This window comes from Argopecten irradians, chromosome 2 (genome assembly GCF_041381155.1).
Source record: "Argopecten irradians isolate NY chromosome 2, Ai_NY, whole genome shotgun sequence".
NCBI lineage: Eukaryota > Metazoa > Mollusca > Bivalvia > Pectinida > Pectinidae > Argopecten > Argopecten irradians.
Genome location: NC_091135.1, coordinates 4,643,362 through 4,657,831, shown reverse-complemented (window position 1 = coordinate 4,657,831; position 14,470 = coordinate 4,643,362). Strand labels below are relative to the sequence as shown.

The 14,470-nt window shown below is 35.2% G+C and overlaps 1 protein-coding gene across 1 annotated transcript in view; it reads left to right on the top strand.

Moving 5' to 3' along the window:
* The window catches only part of LOC138316858 (secretin receptor-like), a 53,349-nt gene that overhangs the window by 26,116 nt on the left and 12,763 nt on the right, over positions 1 to 14,470 (top strand). Inside the window, exons 2-3 of the mRNA XM_069258507.1 lie at positions 3,353 to 3,449; positions 14,019 to 14,129. Coding sequence (XP_069114608.1) covers positions 3,353 to 3,449; positions 14,019 to 14,129 — 208 coding nt within the window. The remainder of the gene's footprint in view (positions 1 to 3,352; positions 3,450 to 14,018; positions 14,130 to 14,470) is intronic.

The window sequence follows — 14,470 nt, the reverse complement described above, 5'->3', positions numbered from 1 at the left end:
TTGACGTAACAAAACGTAACAGCGCGACGAGGCCGTAACAAAACTTCCAGACGGTCCGTGGTGGAACGGGCAGCATACACGTTCCCGGGAATCTCACGGTGATTTCAAGTTTTGTGACGTTCTGTTGCGTTTTATCCACGTTTTGCCAAGGTTGATGGAGATTGCCTGCACGTTTTGTGGCGGTTTGTCCAGGTTTGTCAAGGTTTAGACAGCTAGCCAAGGTGGGTGATAGCCGTTTTGATGCGTTCTGTCAAGGCACATCACGGCTTGTAGCGGTTCAAAGCCCGACGTAATACGGCGTCTTACGTCCTATTACGGTCTAACGCTGCAAACAATATATGATAGAGTATCATTGCCTTGCATGGTGCATTTTGCTACTTTTTGGAATTATTTGTTTTAATAGATAGAAATAGTCATTATCAAACACATTTAAACCATCAAATTATACGAAACCTATTATTGTAAAAGGCAGATTAAGTGAGAACCATTACAGAAAAAAATGAGTAGAAACACTTGGCTATAATAATTATATGTTTATGAAATGACATTTTCGGCAATAAATATTGTTTCATTTGCTCCAAAAAAGCCCGGAATCAGACTTTCATCCTTAGTAAGCCTTGGCGGACCGTGAAAAACGTATCGGAGCTTGATCAAAACGTGTAAAACGTATCAGACCTCATCAGATCGTAACAGGACTAGAGAGAACGTAGTGGTATCCTTGATAGACCGTGCTAAAGCCGTGTATTTTTAACCTCCGGGAACAGCCCTTTCCCCTGCATCCACGGTCCACCACGTGATCCGTAAAAGACCGTGCCAAAACTTCACAAGACCTAGCTCAACTTGAATACAGTGACAAAATAGTCAAAATTCCACGGTGCACCACGTTTCGGGTAAACGGGGCATCCGTGGTCGCCGAGAACATAGTGTAAACCTAGCATTAACGTACTATTAGCAGTCAGGGTAGGTAAGTAAAACATGTAACCACGAATTTACACATTCACGGATATGATGGAAATGACTTAGACACGACATATTGTACACGTGAAACTAAAGTGGTTTACATGTTACAGATATTCAACCTACATCAGTAATTAAGAGATTAATTAAGAGATCCCTAATAGCTCGTTAAGAAATATCAGTGCCCAGTTTAATGAACATTCCTAAAAGGCACCCTTTAATATTTTTTCACGTTCGATAAACACTGTTAATATCTGGATAGCATCATTTCGTTAATCGAGGTTATAACTACGTATAGTACTAAAATGATTTAAGCTTTCAATACGTTTTGGAATCAGGTCATGGCTATATCTATAACACAGTACTCCCTCATGATATCGTTACAACAGCAGCTGTTGATGATAAGGTAACAAGATCTATCTTTATGGAAGTAATAGTGAAAATAGGTCATTTTGATTTTAAAAAAAATGTAATATCGATACGTGTTTCCATAGCATACAGTTGACATTTATTGACCTTTTTTGCAATTTCCAGAAAAATTGTGACATTTTCAATGCACATATGTGTTTTTTAGGTATAGAAAAATAAGTATTGCTAGCAAAACAAAATTTTACATGTAAATAAAATGCCAAGAGGTGGAAGGTTTCCAACGTCACAATTGATCTACAATTTGGTTTAGCAAACAGTTTGCTAAATTTCATGTTGAGATGTGGTGAAGCAACAATGCTATTTATTGACTTTGTTTCCCATGATTGACTAATAGATTTATATGGGCAGACGACAAGTCATGGCCAGATCGCTCCAGTAGTAAACATCCGCGTCTTGTGTAAGCTGTGTCCTGAACCCGACGAAAGAGTTATTTAAAGCCTGCCATTACCACCCAGGGCATGTAGTCAATGAAATTACCCCCCATATCGCCCGGACAATAAACAAAGGTCAAACAAATGCATCTGTACTTGAATAGGCATAAACGAAAGTCAATGCTGTTTAGTAAACATAAAGACGCCGTGCTGATGTATTTACAGAACAACGTTCGGTAAATATGAGAAGTTTATAACATATACATAGATATGTATGTAGAGTTTAGTCCACAACCTGTGTGTGTGATATGTGGTATTTATATACATGCACAATGTATTGTAAAAATCAGAATACGTAGTTTATAACAAAAAAGCCAATAAGACCGTGTTCATGCGTAATTTAAGTATTTAAGCATTAAATTACGAATGCATGAAGGGTCAAGGTTCAACAACGGTTAAAATAATTAAAGAAAATGTTTAGATTTTTCAACCATATTTGATAACTGAAAATATTCTTTTAACATTTAAACCGAGGTACTTTGAATTCGTTTGCCTCATCAATTGAGAACTGTTCACTTTGACTGTATATTGCCGTCAAATATATCATATATTAACGAAGGAGAAAAATCTCTGTTTCAAATTGCATTTAATTTGTCTGGTCTAATGTGTGTGAAAGGGATGATTATTATAGGAATGACAAATGCAATAATCACCTTTAGAAATTCAGTTTCACAAGCAGCACATCGCATCATGAATATTTTTGTAAGAATGGTGTTATTATATCTACTGGTTCGCTCTGTAAATGTGACAGGAATGTCTTTACTTGAGATATTATCAGGGTCTTTTCGAACACAAGTATTGATCAGTCACTTATTACACAACGTACAGCTTGGCTGGCTAATGTCTAACAAAACTAGCTGGGCGTAAACTTCTATGACTAGAATATCGCAATTACAGTGAAATTTGTCTAAGTGACAACCTCTGTATAAAGACCGCCTGCTATAATAAGACACTTGATGCGGGTACCAAATGACCGTTTATAACAAAATTGGTCCTATGTATAAAGGCTACTTGGCTTTAGAAATAATTTCCCTTGTTCCTTGAATGGTCTTGATATACAGGGACTTAAATGATTGCATGAAGCAATTTGATTTTATGATAATGAAAGACAATGAGACTTAAAACAATTGTATGATGATAAAAGGCAATCACCATCAACTTTTGATTTAGATATATTTAGGTTAGGTGCTTGAGACCGGTCAGAGTGCGCGGAGAAAAGACCACCGACCTATAATCAGATCGTGATGTCAGATGCCAATATAAGCCTCAAATACATCTGTCTACATGGTGGGGATGGTCATTATTAAGACATTGTAACCAGCCTTCTAGACTAAAATATGAATGATTAGGTATTAAGACATCAGTGGTGACCATCACTCATTTTTCCTCTCTTATTCAAAGCTGAACTACTAATGATATGTCAGCTTCGGAAACATCTGCTGAGACGATTCCTGATAATTGCTGTTCTTTATCATTGAAATCAATGGTAATAGAATACATCATCTCGTCTTAACAAATATATTATCTTCTTCCAGGGTCGTGTGTTTATTGGCGAAGACGAACAGCAGAGGGAAATTGACCGATATCACATCGAATGTTTAAAACAGATTCTGTATGAAAAGCCTAAAGCAGGTAAGAAAATCCATCTGTTTTCCATGAAAGTTGATACTCAATATACTTCAATAGTATGGACCCCGACACTATTGGAGTTTGTTTAACAAATATTAATAAAATTATGTGATATGCATGTTAATTACAAAAACAAAAGCGATAGTTATAGGACACCACTCCTGGCAACACCATCCCTATTTTTCTAAAAATAGAAATATCGAGTCAATTAATATGCTATATTATAAGACTATTTCATATGTAAATACTATTTCATATGTAAATATGAAGTATATGGATATTCTACCCGAGGGTCACAAAAGGTTGCAAAATCCAAGGCTTGCCGAGGGTTTTATAACATTTGTGATCCCGAGGGTAAAATACCCTTTCCTTCATATCGATGTATGAAAGAGTATTTTTCTCTCATACCTCGAAGTATTATTGCAATTTTAATACTAGGTATAATTTTGCGCCATTTTGAAATAAATTCGAAAATAACGCGACTGCGACAGTAATTTTGTAGACGCTGTGACGTCACGAGGATTTATTGCATGGGTAGCCATGTATTATAGCTTCAGGCGACATGAGTGTATTGCCATGGACCAGTCAGTATTACACGTGTAGTCATGACAGAAAACAACATCCACATGACAATGTTTTAGCCATTGAAAATAGTAGGAAATCAGTGCATATATAATATATTTTTTGACTCTCTATTTTCATCAGCTAATGCATGGTGTAACTGAGGTCGATATTGAACATATTGACTCGGTGTTTTCATTACTTAGAGTTAATATTACTATAGTGATATCACATCCATGTTAATAGAGCGATCAACGTTACAATATTCTGAAGTACAGTTCTTTGGAAATATGTACTAGGGTCGTATTTCTCGACATTTTAGTATAGCAAATAATAAAGTCGATATTTATACTGTTATGGACATTGGATTCGATTAGTCATAATTTTGATAGATACGTACATAAAATAGCGAATACGGGGACTCTCTTTCGTCATGATGGGTTTTAGATTCATTTTTAGAAACTATTGGACAGGTTATCACGAACCTTAGTAAGTCAGTTTAACGTCTATATGTCTCCGCTTAGTAATCCCACCGACTTAAATCAGGACTATGTCGGATCAAAATATCAAGATGGCCACCAGGGCTTACTTTTTGTTTCAGATTTCGGTTCTAAGGGATACTGATTAGCATGTCAATTATTTCAAAAAGATCAATTATTTTGGTAATAAAATGGAAACTGCTGATTGGCCGAAATGTATTTGTTCGAAAAGTTTTTAAAATGTCACAGAAAGATTATGAGGAACACCGAACGCAGTGGAAACAGGTTTTACGACCCGATGCCATGACAACAAAATGGATGCCTTTCAAGTGGTTAAAAATTGGCATATGAAGGATAGTTAATGCAGTCATACAACTGCGGGGTCGTCGGGGACATCTGCAATTATTTCTATTACAATCAGTAGTTTTAGGTACAGAAGGACAAGTTAGATACTGGATAATTACGCCCCCACGTCCCGTCAATCATGCTGATTCTCGATCATAAGACGTCATCGCTGTTTTCAAATTACACTCTAAATACACCAGATGAGAGATTTATTGAAGAATACATCAATATATCATCTTAATAACGTAGATCCCGATGTTTTAACCGAACACTCTGCCGATAATTCTTACACTTATATAGGTTTTTGTTATTTGATCTTCTGAAGAAGACAAAGTACAATCATTAATTTTCGCCATAATTGTTTTGTGGCTGTTACAAGAAATATTTGAAAATTCGTGACACCATTGCTTTCAATAATTAATTTAAACAAGCTGTATACTAGAATATATGATGGCGAGTCACTAACTGAACAGTCTATTCTATTGACCGAGACGGTCCGAATTCAATACATGTTGCACAGTGTATCAAATCGTTCCTAAATTAGATACATTCAGTACATGGCTTGTGATGCAAAGGTATGTTTTTATCTATAGTCGAGTACCGTGCTATAATTCGGTACTTGTATTTAATATGCTCCATCGGTGAGACAATAAAAACAATATGTATCATTTGGATAATAATTGATCCTAAATCGTATATGTTTATTGTATATACATATATATGTCTAATTAAGACAAAATGCGTATACAAATGTACAATAGTTTGGTTCGCTTTGGTTGCCTGCGCAATCAGTAACTCATTCCATGTAGGGCATTGTGCCAAGGTTTTTTCATAATGCAATTGAGTACTTTAAATAATTTTATATAGAAGTAAAATAAGAAATTAAAAGTTTTCAATGATTGTCATAGTATAAGGAAAAATACTAACCCATTTGCTACTGTTTTTTAGATAAGCATTACCACTTGTCAGCAGTGTGGCATCCTTAAGAGCTGAGAATGACAAGGCAATAAACTGCCGATATTTACGGGTCTTCTGCGCCATCTTACACGTATGCTTAGGGCTGGATAGGCAATTTAAACGCGGTTAAACGAACCGCTTTAGAAGAGGAAGTCATGTTTGAATAGCCACTAGATGCCACCGACGTAAAAAATAAGTAATAAAAGTTCGGAATATGCTTCACTCTGATAAGAGGACTCATGTGGAAGAAATAGCGTATGTATTAGACATTTCACACGGTAGCGCGTTTCTACTATACGTCATGATAACATGACAAGCTATGGGTCCCGAAATCCGATGAGCGAATGACAACCAGAAAATCATTATACGAAACTTTATTAACGGGTTTTAGGTCATAAATTATGTTCTATTGTGTCTTGTGACTTAAGTTCATTATTTTGAGTACAGCTAACAGTTATCAATGGGTATGACCCGAGGCCCCGAGGACAAATAAATTCACGACACCGTTGTAGAACCGCCATCAATAAGAAACACAGAGGTAAAGTTTATAAAGTCGATTTGCTAAAACAGGACAAACGCAATAGTCCGCAGTTGTTATTATGGGATATATCACACCTGACACCCAGCTCCTAGCAATTTCTTCATTTCCCCGACCTATCAAAGGGATATACTTGGAAGTCATCTGTGGTCGGAAGGGGTCATGACGGCAGTTGGGGAGCAGGTCGCTGGAAAGGCCTTTTATTTCAGTTCTGACAGTTCTGGGCTGGTGGCACTTGATAATGCATCACACTAGATGGCAACTTCATAGAAAAAGACAAGATAGATCCCAAACAGAAATAAGTTAGGCTGGGAACATGCACTGATTGATTCCCCTCGTATAGTTTGAACACGTGACGTTTTTTATTGATAGGTCTAATTAAAGAAAACATTCCAATGCTTTAGGAACTTTCATAACAGTGGACTTACGCTACACCTAAAATATCCTTATGGATAGCCAATAACTAAAAAAATAGTGTTTTCCTATAATGTCAACCACGCTGCATTCATGCAACATCAGTAACATATCGATATTATATATAGCCAAACGATCGTGCGTTATTATAAACAAGAAATATGACGTCTACACAAAATGTAAGAAACAGTTGATATATTAAATGACATGAGCTAATGAGCATTTTGAATAACTCAAAAACATTAGCGTTTCGGAAATAATAAGCCATTAATAGGTTTAGGGCAGTTTGAGGTGAAGACAATGAGAGTATTGCATGTTTTGCTTTTCCCTAACGGATATAATGGAACCTGTTAGCACGATAAACAGAACATCAGACTCTGGTGATAATGGATAATGCATTTTCACCAACAATGGCTGTGTTTTCCTGGCACATGGAATCCAATAACATGTGTTATAGTAAGAAGTAATATTGTATTTCAAAACATAAACACTCTTTTGACTATTGGTATTTATCTATATGATTTATCAACCCTAAATGTTTCCAATGTTGTTGACAGCTGCCATTGGTCATGTTACATTAGTATATAGTCTAAAGGGGAAAAAACATATAGATGATGTCATCGAGTTTACTTCAGGTGGGATGATTCTGATAACCTTCTTCTGTAAACAGTGCAATAATACCTTTTATTGTTTGTTTTCAATTTGATTCTATCACATGTTGTTGTTTTCTGTTATTGTCAGTTACGTCTTTTTATATCTTTGACCCTGCTACCATAAAGGAAAATGTAAGAGTTTTGCAAGATATTGAAAAACTTATCTATTGCATATTCCGCAAAATCGAAAATGAAAGAAACGCAATCAATGCAACTAGATACCGTTGTTACGTAACATTACATCTGGTATGTTAAATTATTTATTCACGTTCATTTACATTCAGATAAGGCAAATGCAAACTCCAACACAGTTTCATAACTAAGGTCAAGACACAATTTAAAATGTTGACGCAAAGAAGTGACAGCAATCTATATCAGAAATATAGCAATATAAGGCATTTCTATCCGTAGTTATTATGTGTAGCATCATATATATATCAGCCTGGTATTGACAGTCCTGTTGTTAGGCAAAGGACCGCAGGTGTTGCAGTCACTGTACCAAAGTAATTAGCTGAATTGCGATCCTTCGTGTCATGTACAATGTAATAAAGATGATATTATTTCAGCTTGTCTATTCATTTTGATATCATTTTGATATCTTCTTTGGTGAAAATATTTACCTAATCGTGCAGGTGTGTCTAATATAGGTGATAATTTGATACAGTTCCAAGACAATGTTTATTGTAATATATCACTTTTAATTGTTGCATGTCACATTTCGCTTCATCAGATTAACAGTGATGCTTACACAACTACATTGTAGTTAATATTTCTGGTATGCCGTTTCGATCTGTACACTGTGACTTTTATCGGTTGAATAACCAGGCAGCAATACACCATGTTACAAAAAGACATGTACCAGTTGTCTTCGCTACAACATCAAGTTCACATAGGTGAACAAGTATTTGAAAGCACGAAACAATGTCGTAAAGCTAAATGACTAGTGCAAAAACCAACACCAAAATAACGCAAACACATCTAATGGTTTGAATGAATCTACTTTAAAAAAGACCAGTGATTTGATTGGTTGCTTGATTAGATTGTTATCCTACAACACCTAGGTTTCATTTAAGGACGAAGGTTTTCCGTGTAAGATGCGTATTGTGTGAATGAAATGCTTACGTGGTGTGTGAAACTGTATTATGCTCGTATTATTACTTTTGTTACTCTGTAATAATGGAAAATGTTGCCATTTTCATAGGGTGTTTTTTTAATATCCAATTAACAGCTAGGGTCATAGTGCTGTCTCACTGGAATATACTGCCATAGACAACAATGTACACATCGTACTGGTAATCGAAACGAGGCTAAGTAATATTGAATTGGTTGTGTAGCAAATCTGATTACAAAAACCATACCGTCCGAAATTTTTTTACACAAGCTTATTTTATTACTACGAGCAGGAAAACAAAAACTTTTGAATGAAGCCATCAATTTTGATGAATTCGCGGTGCTGTGATTTATCATATATAACAAACTTACATATCATATTATACTCTAATAAAAGGATTCTTTAAAGTATCTGCGCTCAATCTTCATTTCCCGCTGTAATTTCTTGATTTGTATATATCAAATTGAATTTGAATTTTTTAATCTTTTTTTAATTCATCAAGGTAATTAAAAACAAATTAATGACCGATTAAACTCATTCTCAAAATTGTTTTTAAATCAAATATAAATATGGCAAATGAAAATTAATAGTTCATTAATGAAACCGTAAGTTACTCAGATTTGTTGTTGACACAAATCCTCATTCATACAACTCAGACAAAAAAATCATCCAATGAAATGAAATATGTTTTCAGAGAACGACATTTAAGCGCAAGTACAAGAACCAATCTTTTATTTTGTATCAGTATAGAACGTAGTAATTGCGAAAGATATGCCAAGCTTATAGTAACAAAGCAAATCATTTTTGATAAGTCAAGTCTTGGGTATGGCGTATCGAATACGCATGTCATATATCAAGGTCATCGTAGTTCGGTAAATATTTATGTTATTTTTCCTCAAAAATAAACCATTAGCCACCTTTTGTAAATTATCACCGACAGTAGATTTTTCCCTAAGATTTCCCCGTGGTTCCATTATGGAGCCACCAAACCGTTAATGACATGGTTCTATGAGGTAATGTAAGGAGTGTGTCAGCAAGAGTGCAATGTAACCTAATTACACTAAGAAAGGGTGTTTATTGGATAGCCTTGGCGATTAGTTCTGGCCATGTCTCTAGATGATTAACAGCAATACCAACAGGATTGTAGAAAACTATTTTTGCTTTTTGATTTTTGTTTTTCTTACCTTATTGACTGATATTTCTTCGAAAGTCTTCAAAAGAACGAATCTCTCTTTTTTGCATGTTCAGTTGATATCTGATTCTGGTTCATTTAGGTTCATTCATATGGTCTATGTGTTCATATGCTGTTAAATATCATATTGCGTTACGCGATTACGTATAAATGATCACATTGGTCGTCGTACAAATATCCTGTGACTTTTACAGAAGATCACAGAAGACATTTCCTTCGAACTACGCCTATAAGAACAATAATTATACCATTTACATGATAATTTACCTGGGGAAATACACGCTAATGATAAAGATAAAGAAGCCATGAAAATTCCCCGCGGCGTAATATTTGACAAGGTGTAATTATAAGGATGGGACACCAAATGTGAAGATCATCCAATTTAGAAAGTTAACATATCAAAATCGCCTTATTGACAATTCCTGTGGATAGCAATTTATGTTTCCAATTTCGAAAGAGTAAAAAAAACATAAAAATGACTGAGAATAACTATTGTTTTCAAATTGATACACCAACGGGATGACCTTGACAAGAACATATTAGGTCAATACTTCTGTACCGTTTCTAACAAGGGCACGTTTTTAAAAGATACGATGCGAACAACCAGCCTTTTTCGCACCGCCGCATTTATAAGTTGTCTTTGAGAAGTCAAAGGAAATGGAACAGATGGTGTTGACAATAAAACCCGACAAGATGTTCCTACGCAAATTATGACCAGCTGCTGGGCATCGCTGTTTAATAAACATGACGTATTCAACAATTTATCATGCCTTTGTCAGTCACAGATTGATTTTTCATCATCGTCATTTGAACAATTACAATTTAATTGTTTCACGATAGAGTAGTTGTTCCTAGTATTTTGGATCCACAGTTAAGCTAGATATGTGTAGTGGTCGTTGCTGATGAAGAAGGAAGCGTTTACTATTCCGGAGCTACTGGTTGCTGTGTTCTTTTCATTCTTTCATATGTCACCATACAAAACCTGTTTTCTGATACATGTTAACATTTGTCTTTTTATGATGTTGACCAGTTATCATTTATTTATTATTATTCACATTGATTATGGTAAAATTGGTTATAAAGCAAAACATAAATGCTTTGCTGTTGACGAGGTGTTTAATTGTAGTTACTTTTAAATAAAAAATATTAATTTCTATCATCAGACAAGAAAATCTATTATAACGACTTGATTTGCTGCATAGTCCTTCATTCAGATATTTTGATATACATGTAGTCACATAAAAACAAGATAATTATATTTTAACTGTAAACATCATTTGGTTCGATCGAAAAGGGATCGTTTGGAGCATTTCCATCACGAATCATTCATTAAAGGAAGTTACTCTATAATTACTTAGCTTCAATCCTTGTGTGTTTCTGTATCAATAAAGTCCCACAAGGGCGAGTCAATTAGCAATCAACACAACTTATTTCCAGTTCTGATTTTCCTCGTCTATTTCGATGTAATTGCCATCTAACCAACGATGTCATTGTGTTATCAGCCAGAAAACTGAAAGTATACTTATGCCCTGGTTGCCATTTGCTCATCGCTTACAGCGGACTGTTAGATTACGCATAGCTAGAAATCGTGTACAATTATTGAAACTCTACCATGTTAAATGCCTAGGACCATTATTTCTGCCACCTAAATTTGTACACATGGCTTCGGCGTTGGCATCAAGAGGGCTTCCATGCCTGCCGTCATCTTCTAGATGAAAAACGTTCTACGTTTGAAATTCTCTATCGTAATTTAACGTTTTTATAAATTGGTGTATAGGAGGACAATATATATAGTCAATTCGCCGTGAGTCTATCTTTTAAATACCTTTTCATAGCAAGGTACTCTAGAGAAAAAAAAAACATGTATCACTTGCCATGTTTGACAATTCGATACGCTTGCAAATTTGTACCCAGGTGTAAAACATGTACTGAAATAGGAAACGAAAATTGCGACCGTCTCGAAAATGGGATAGAATTGGTTACATCGCCCTCTATAATCAATTGCACGTTTAGATACATCCCGGTTAAATTAATTTGATATTAGGAAAAATACGTATATCAGTTGTCGAATATTTCTTGTTACTGCCACAAAATAATTGGGGAGGTTAATGGACTTGCTCTTCAAAAATTAAAATAACAAAAATCTTTTATTTTATTTTAATTTTTAACTTAGATATCCGACCTGTATTAAAACCAGACATAAAATAAGTCAATATTAAATGGGATAGGCTAGTTAGGTATGGACTCAATCACACAAATACGTGTCTCACAGAGGCCACGTCAATAAAGTTAATTCAGGTTAATAACTTCCTATACTATTAGCATCTTAATAATCACGAAATCCCAGAGATGACAACTGAGTGCTGTATATGGTATCCCATTATTTTGAATGGCGTTAATAAGATCCACAGATACCTAAAAAGGATTGCGTGCGTTTAAGTCAGCATGACCTGGATTTCTAGCCAACCAAGCACAATAAATAATCCTTAACTTTATATTACATTGTTTTTTTAACTGACAGAATTGTTTTTATTGTATTGTTGATATTAATGCGATGTAGATATCATTTTACATTATCAAAGCGATATTAATGAAAATATAAGTGTGGTAATACCCATAATAGTCAAGCAATTGTCAAAATATTTTGAATTTATTATCTTTCCTTAGAAAACGCTTCAGAATTGAAAACAAAACTGTATGTACATTCCTATGACGATATCGTCTAAGGAATGTCAATCTGTTTAGTTGGGAATGAATAGTGCCGTAGTATCTGGCATTCTGATTTCTAGTATTATCATTCAAAGTCGAACAGAATAACTACGTGATTCCAATGATATCTGACATTTTCTTGCAATTACGACTTAGATTATATAATTTTGAAAAAAATCCCGCTCTATCACCAAGCATACACGTTTCGACATCAATGCAAAAAAGAAGGAAGAAAGAAAAAAAAAATCATAACATAACGAAAAACAAAGCCTGGTGGTTTCAGGGCGTAAGCATTGTACCTGCTGCCCCTATTGCATGATTGTAAATGGCACCTAAATTAAGGATCTTATTCTTTTCCCTTCTGCCTTACTACATTTCGTACGTCTCCCTTGACACCTCCTCACTTTTGGCCTTCGATTGAGCGCTCGCCCCTGTAAAGTAGACTCTGTGTTCTGTCCTGACACACCATAGTCTATAAAAGTGGTAGTTTCTGCTTGTGCTTAATGCTCAGTATTGTTGGAATGTCAGTATTATGTGATAGAGTGGAGTGTGTTGTTGGGTGTCGTTTGCAGCATGTTTCAGTAATATAGCACTATAAAAAGAGTATCAGTTCCACTATACAAGAAGACACAGGACGAATATATCGCAGTCTCCCAAAACACGCACTGTGCATTACAAACACGCTACACACTGCATACACGGGAGGCCGTTTTTACATGACCCTGGCTGTTAATATGACATTAATATCAAACAAACAAACAATCTGCTACCGTTTTATTTATTTCATTTTATTAGATCCTGGTTTTGACGTATGGCAAGTAAGGATAATAAAACCCAGAAAAGTTAACACCATTTTTATAAGTATAGCATTTCAATGATCAATTCGGTGTTTCAATGTAATCGAACAAAGACAGTTTTATGGTGATACACTCATATCTTCTACATCTGGGTTACAACTTGCCGTAATGTTACCCTTTGACATTATTCTACCATAATAAAGTTGCCAATTTAGCACGAGGAATCTATGGCCGGATACTGTGACACGTTTAACGAAATACAATGGTTGATGTATCCGGCATATCTTCAACAGCAGCTTCGTTCAACCGAAAGTGTTTCCAGGGCAACGCTATCGGGAACTGCTCCGTTTTTTTTAATTGTCGCTTTGTTGAATGCGCCTGACTGCGTAACTTGTCTGCCTTTCGTTACATACTAGGACACCAAAATGACAAAAATAGAAAGTCAGCACGAGAAATGTATCGGATAAAGCAGAATGGCGATCAAGTGTCATTCAACATATGATTTATCAACGACCTCGATCTCATCAATACCCGCGAAAACTAATTGAAATATTATAACCTTATGAGACACTAGTCATCAATTCACTCGTTATGCCGATTTATCGAAACTAACGGATAACATTACAATCTATATATATATAAATGTCAACCGAATCGGATTCATTGGTACCATTGATAGAACTTAAGACTTATTTTTTTGTCTGGATCTATTTTTAATGATTTATCGTCAAAACCACTGGCGGATGATGAATTTCGTCTGAATTAATGACATGTTAATCACTTGATTAAACATACCTATTTTTATTTTCCGTGAAGGTGTCTACTGTAACCGGACATGGGACGGTATTGCGTGTTGGCCGGAAACAGAGCCTGGATCGTACGCCCGAATGCCTTGTCCAGACTACTTCCATGGATTCTACGTTGACAGTACGTATAAGTATATCCCTCATATAAAGAACAAGATCAATATTGCAATCATGGTGATATCAGGTTTCCACTACATTAGTTAAAGCAGCAATTGAATATTAAAAAAAGAAAAAATATTACAGTAGAGTTAACTGTACTTTGTCTTTACGTATAACAAAGCTACCTCCCTTGCGGGTAGGTAAGTAATGTTATGTCATTTTTTTGTGAAAAAATCACCACGTCATTTTTGTGAAAATTACGAGGGTCGCAAACACGTGCATATTTATTTTGATTAAATGTTAAATGTTTATTACTTTAAATAAATCTAATTCTGAAGTTAAACTTTTGTATGTTTAAAGCTT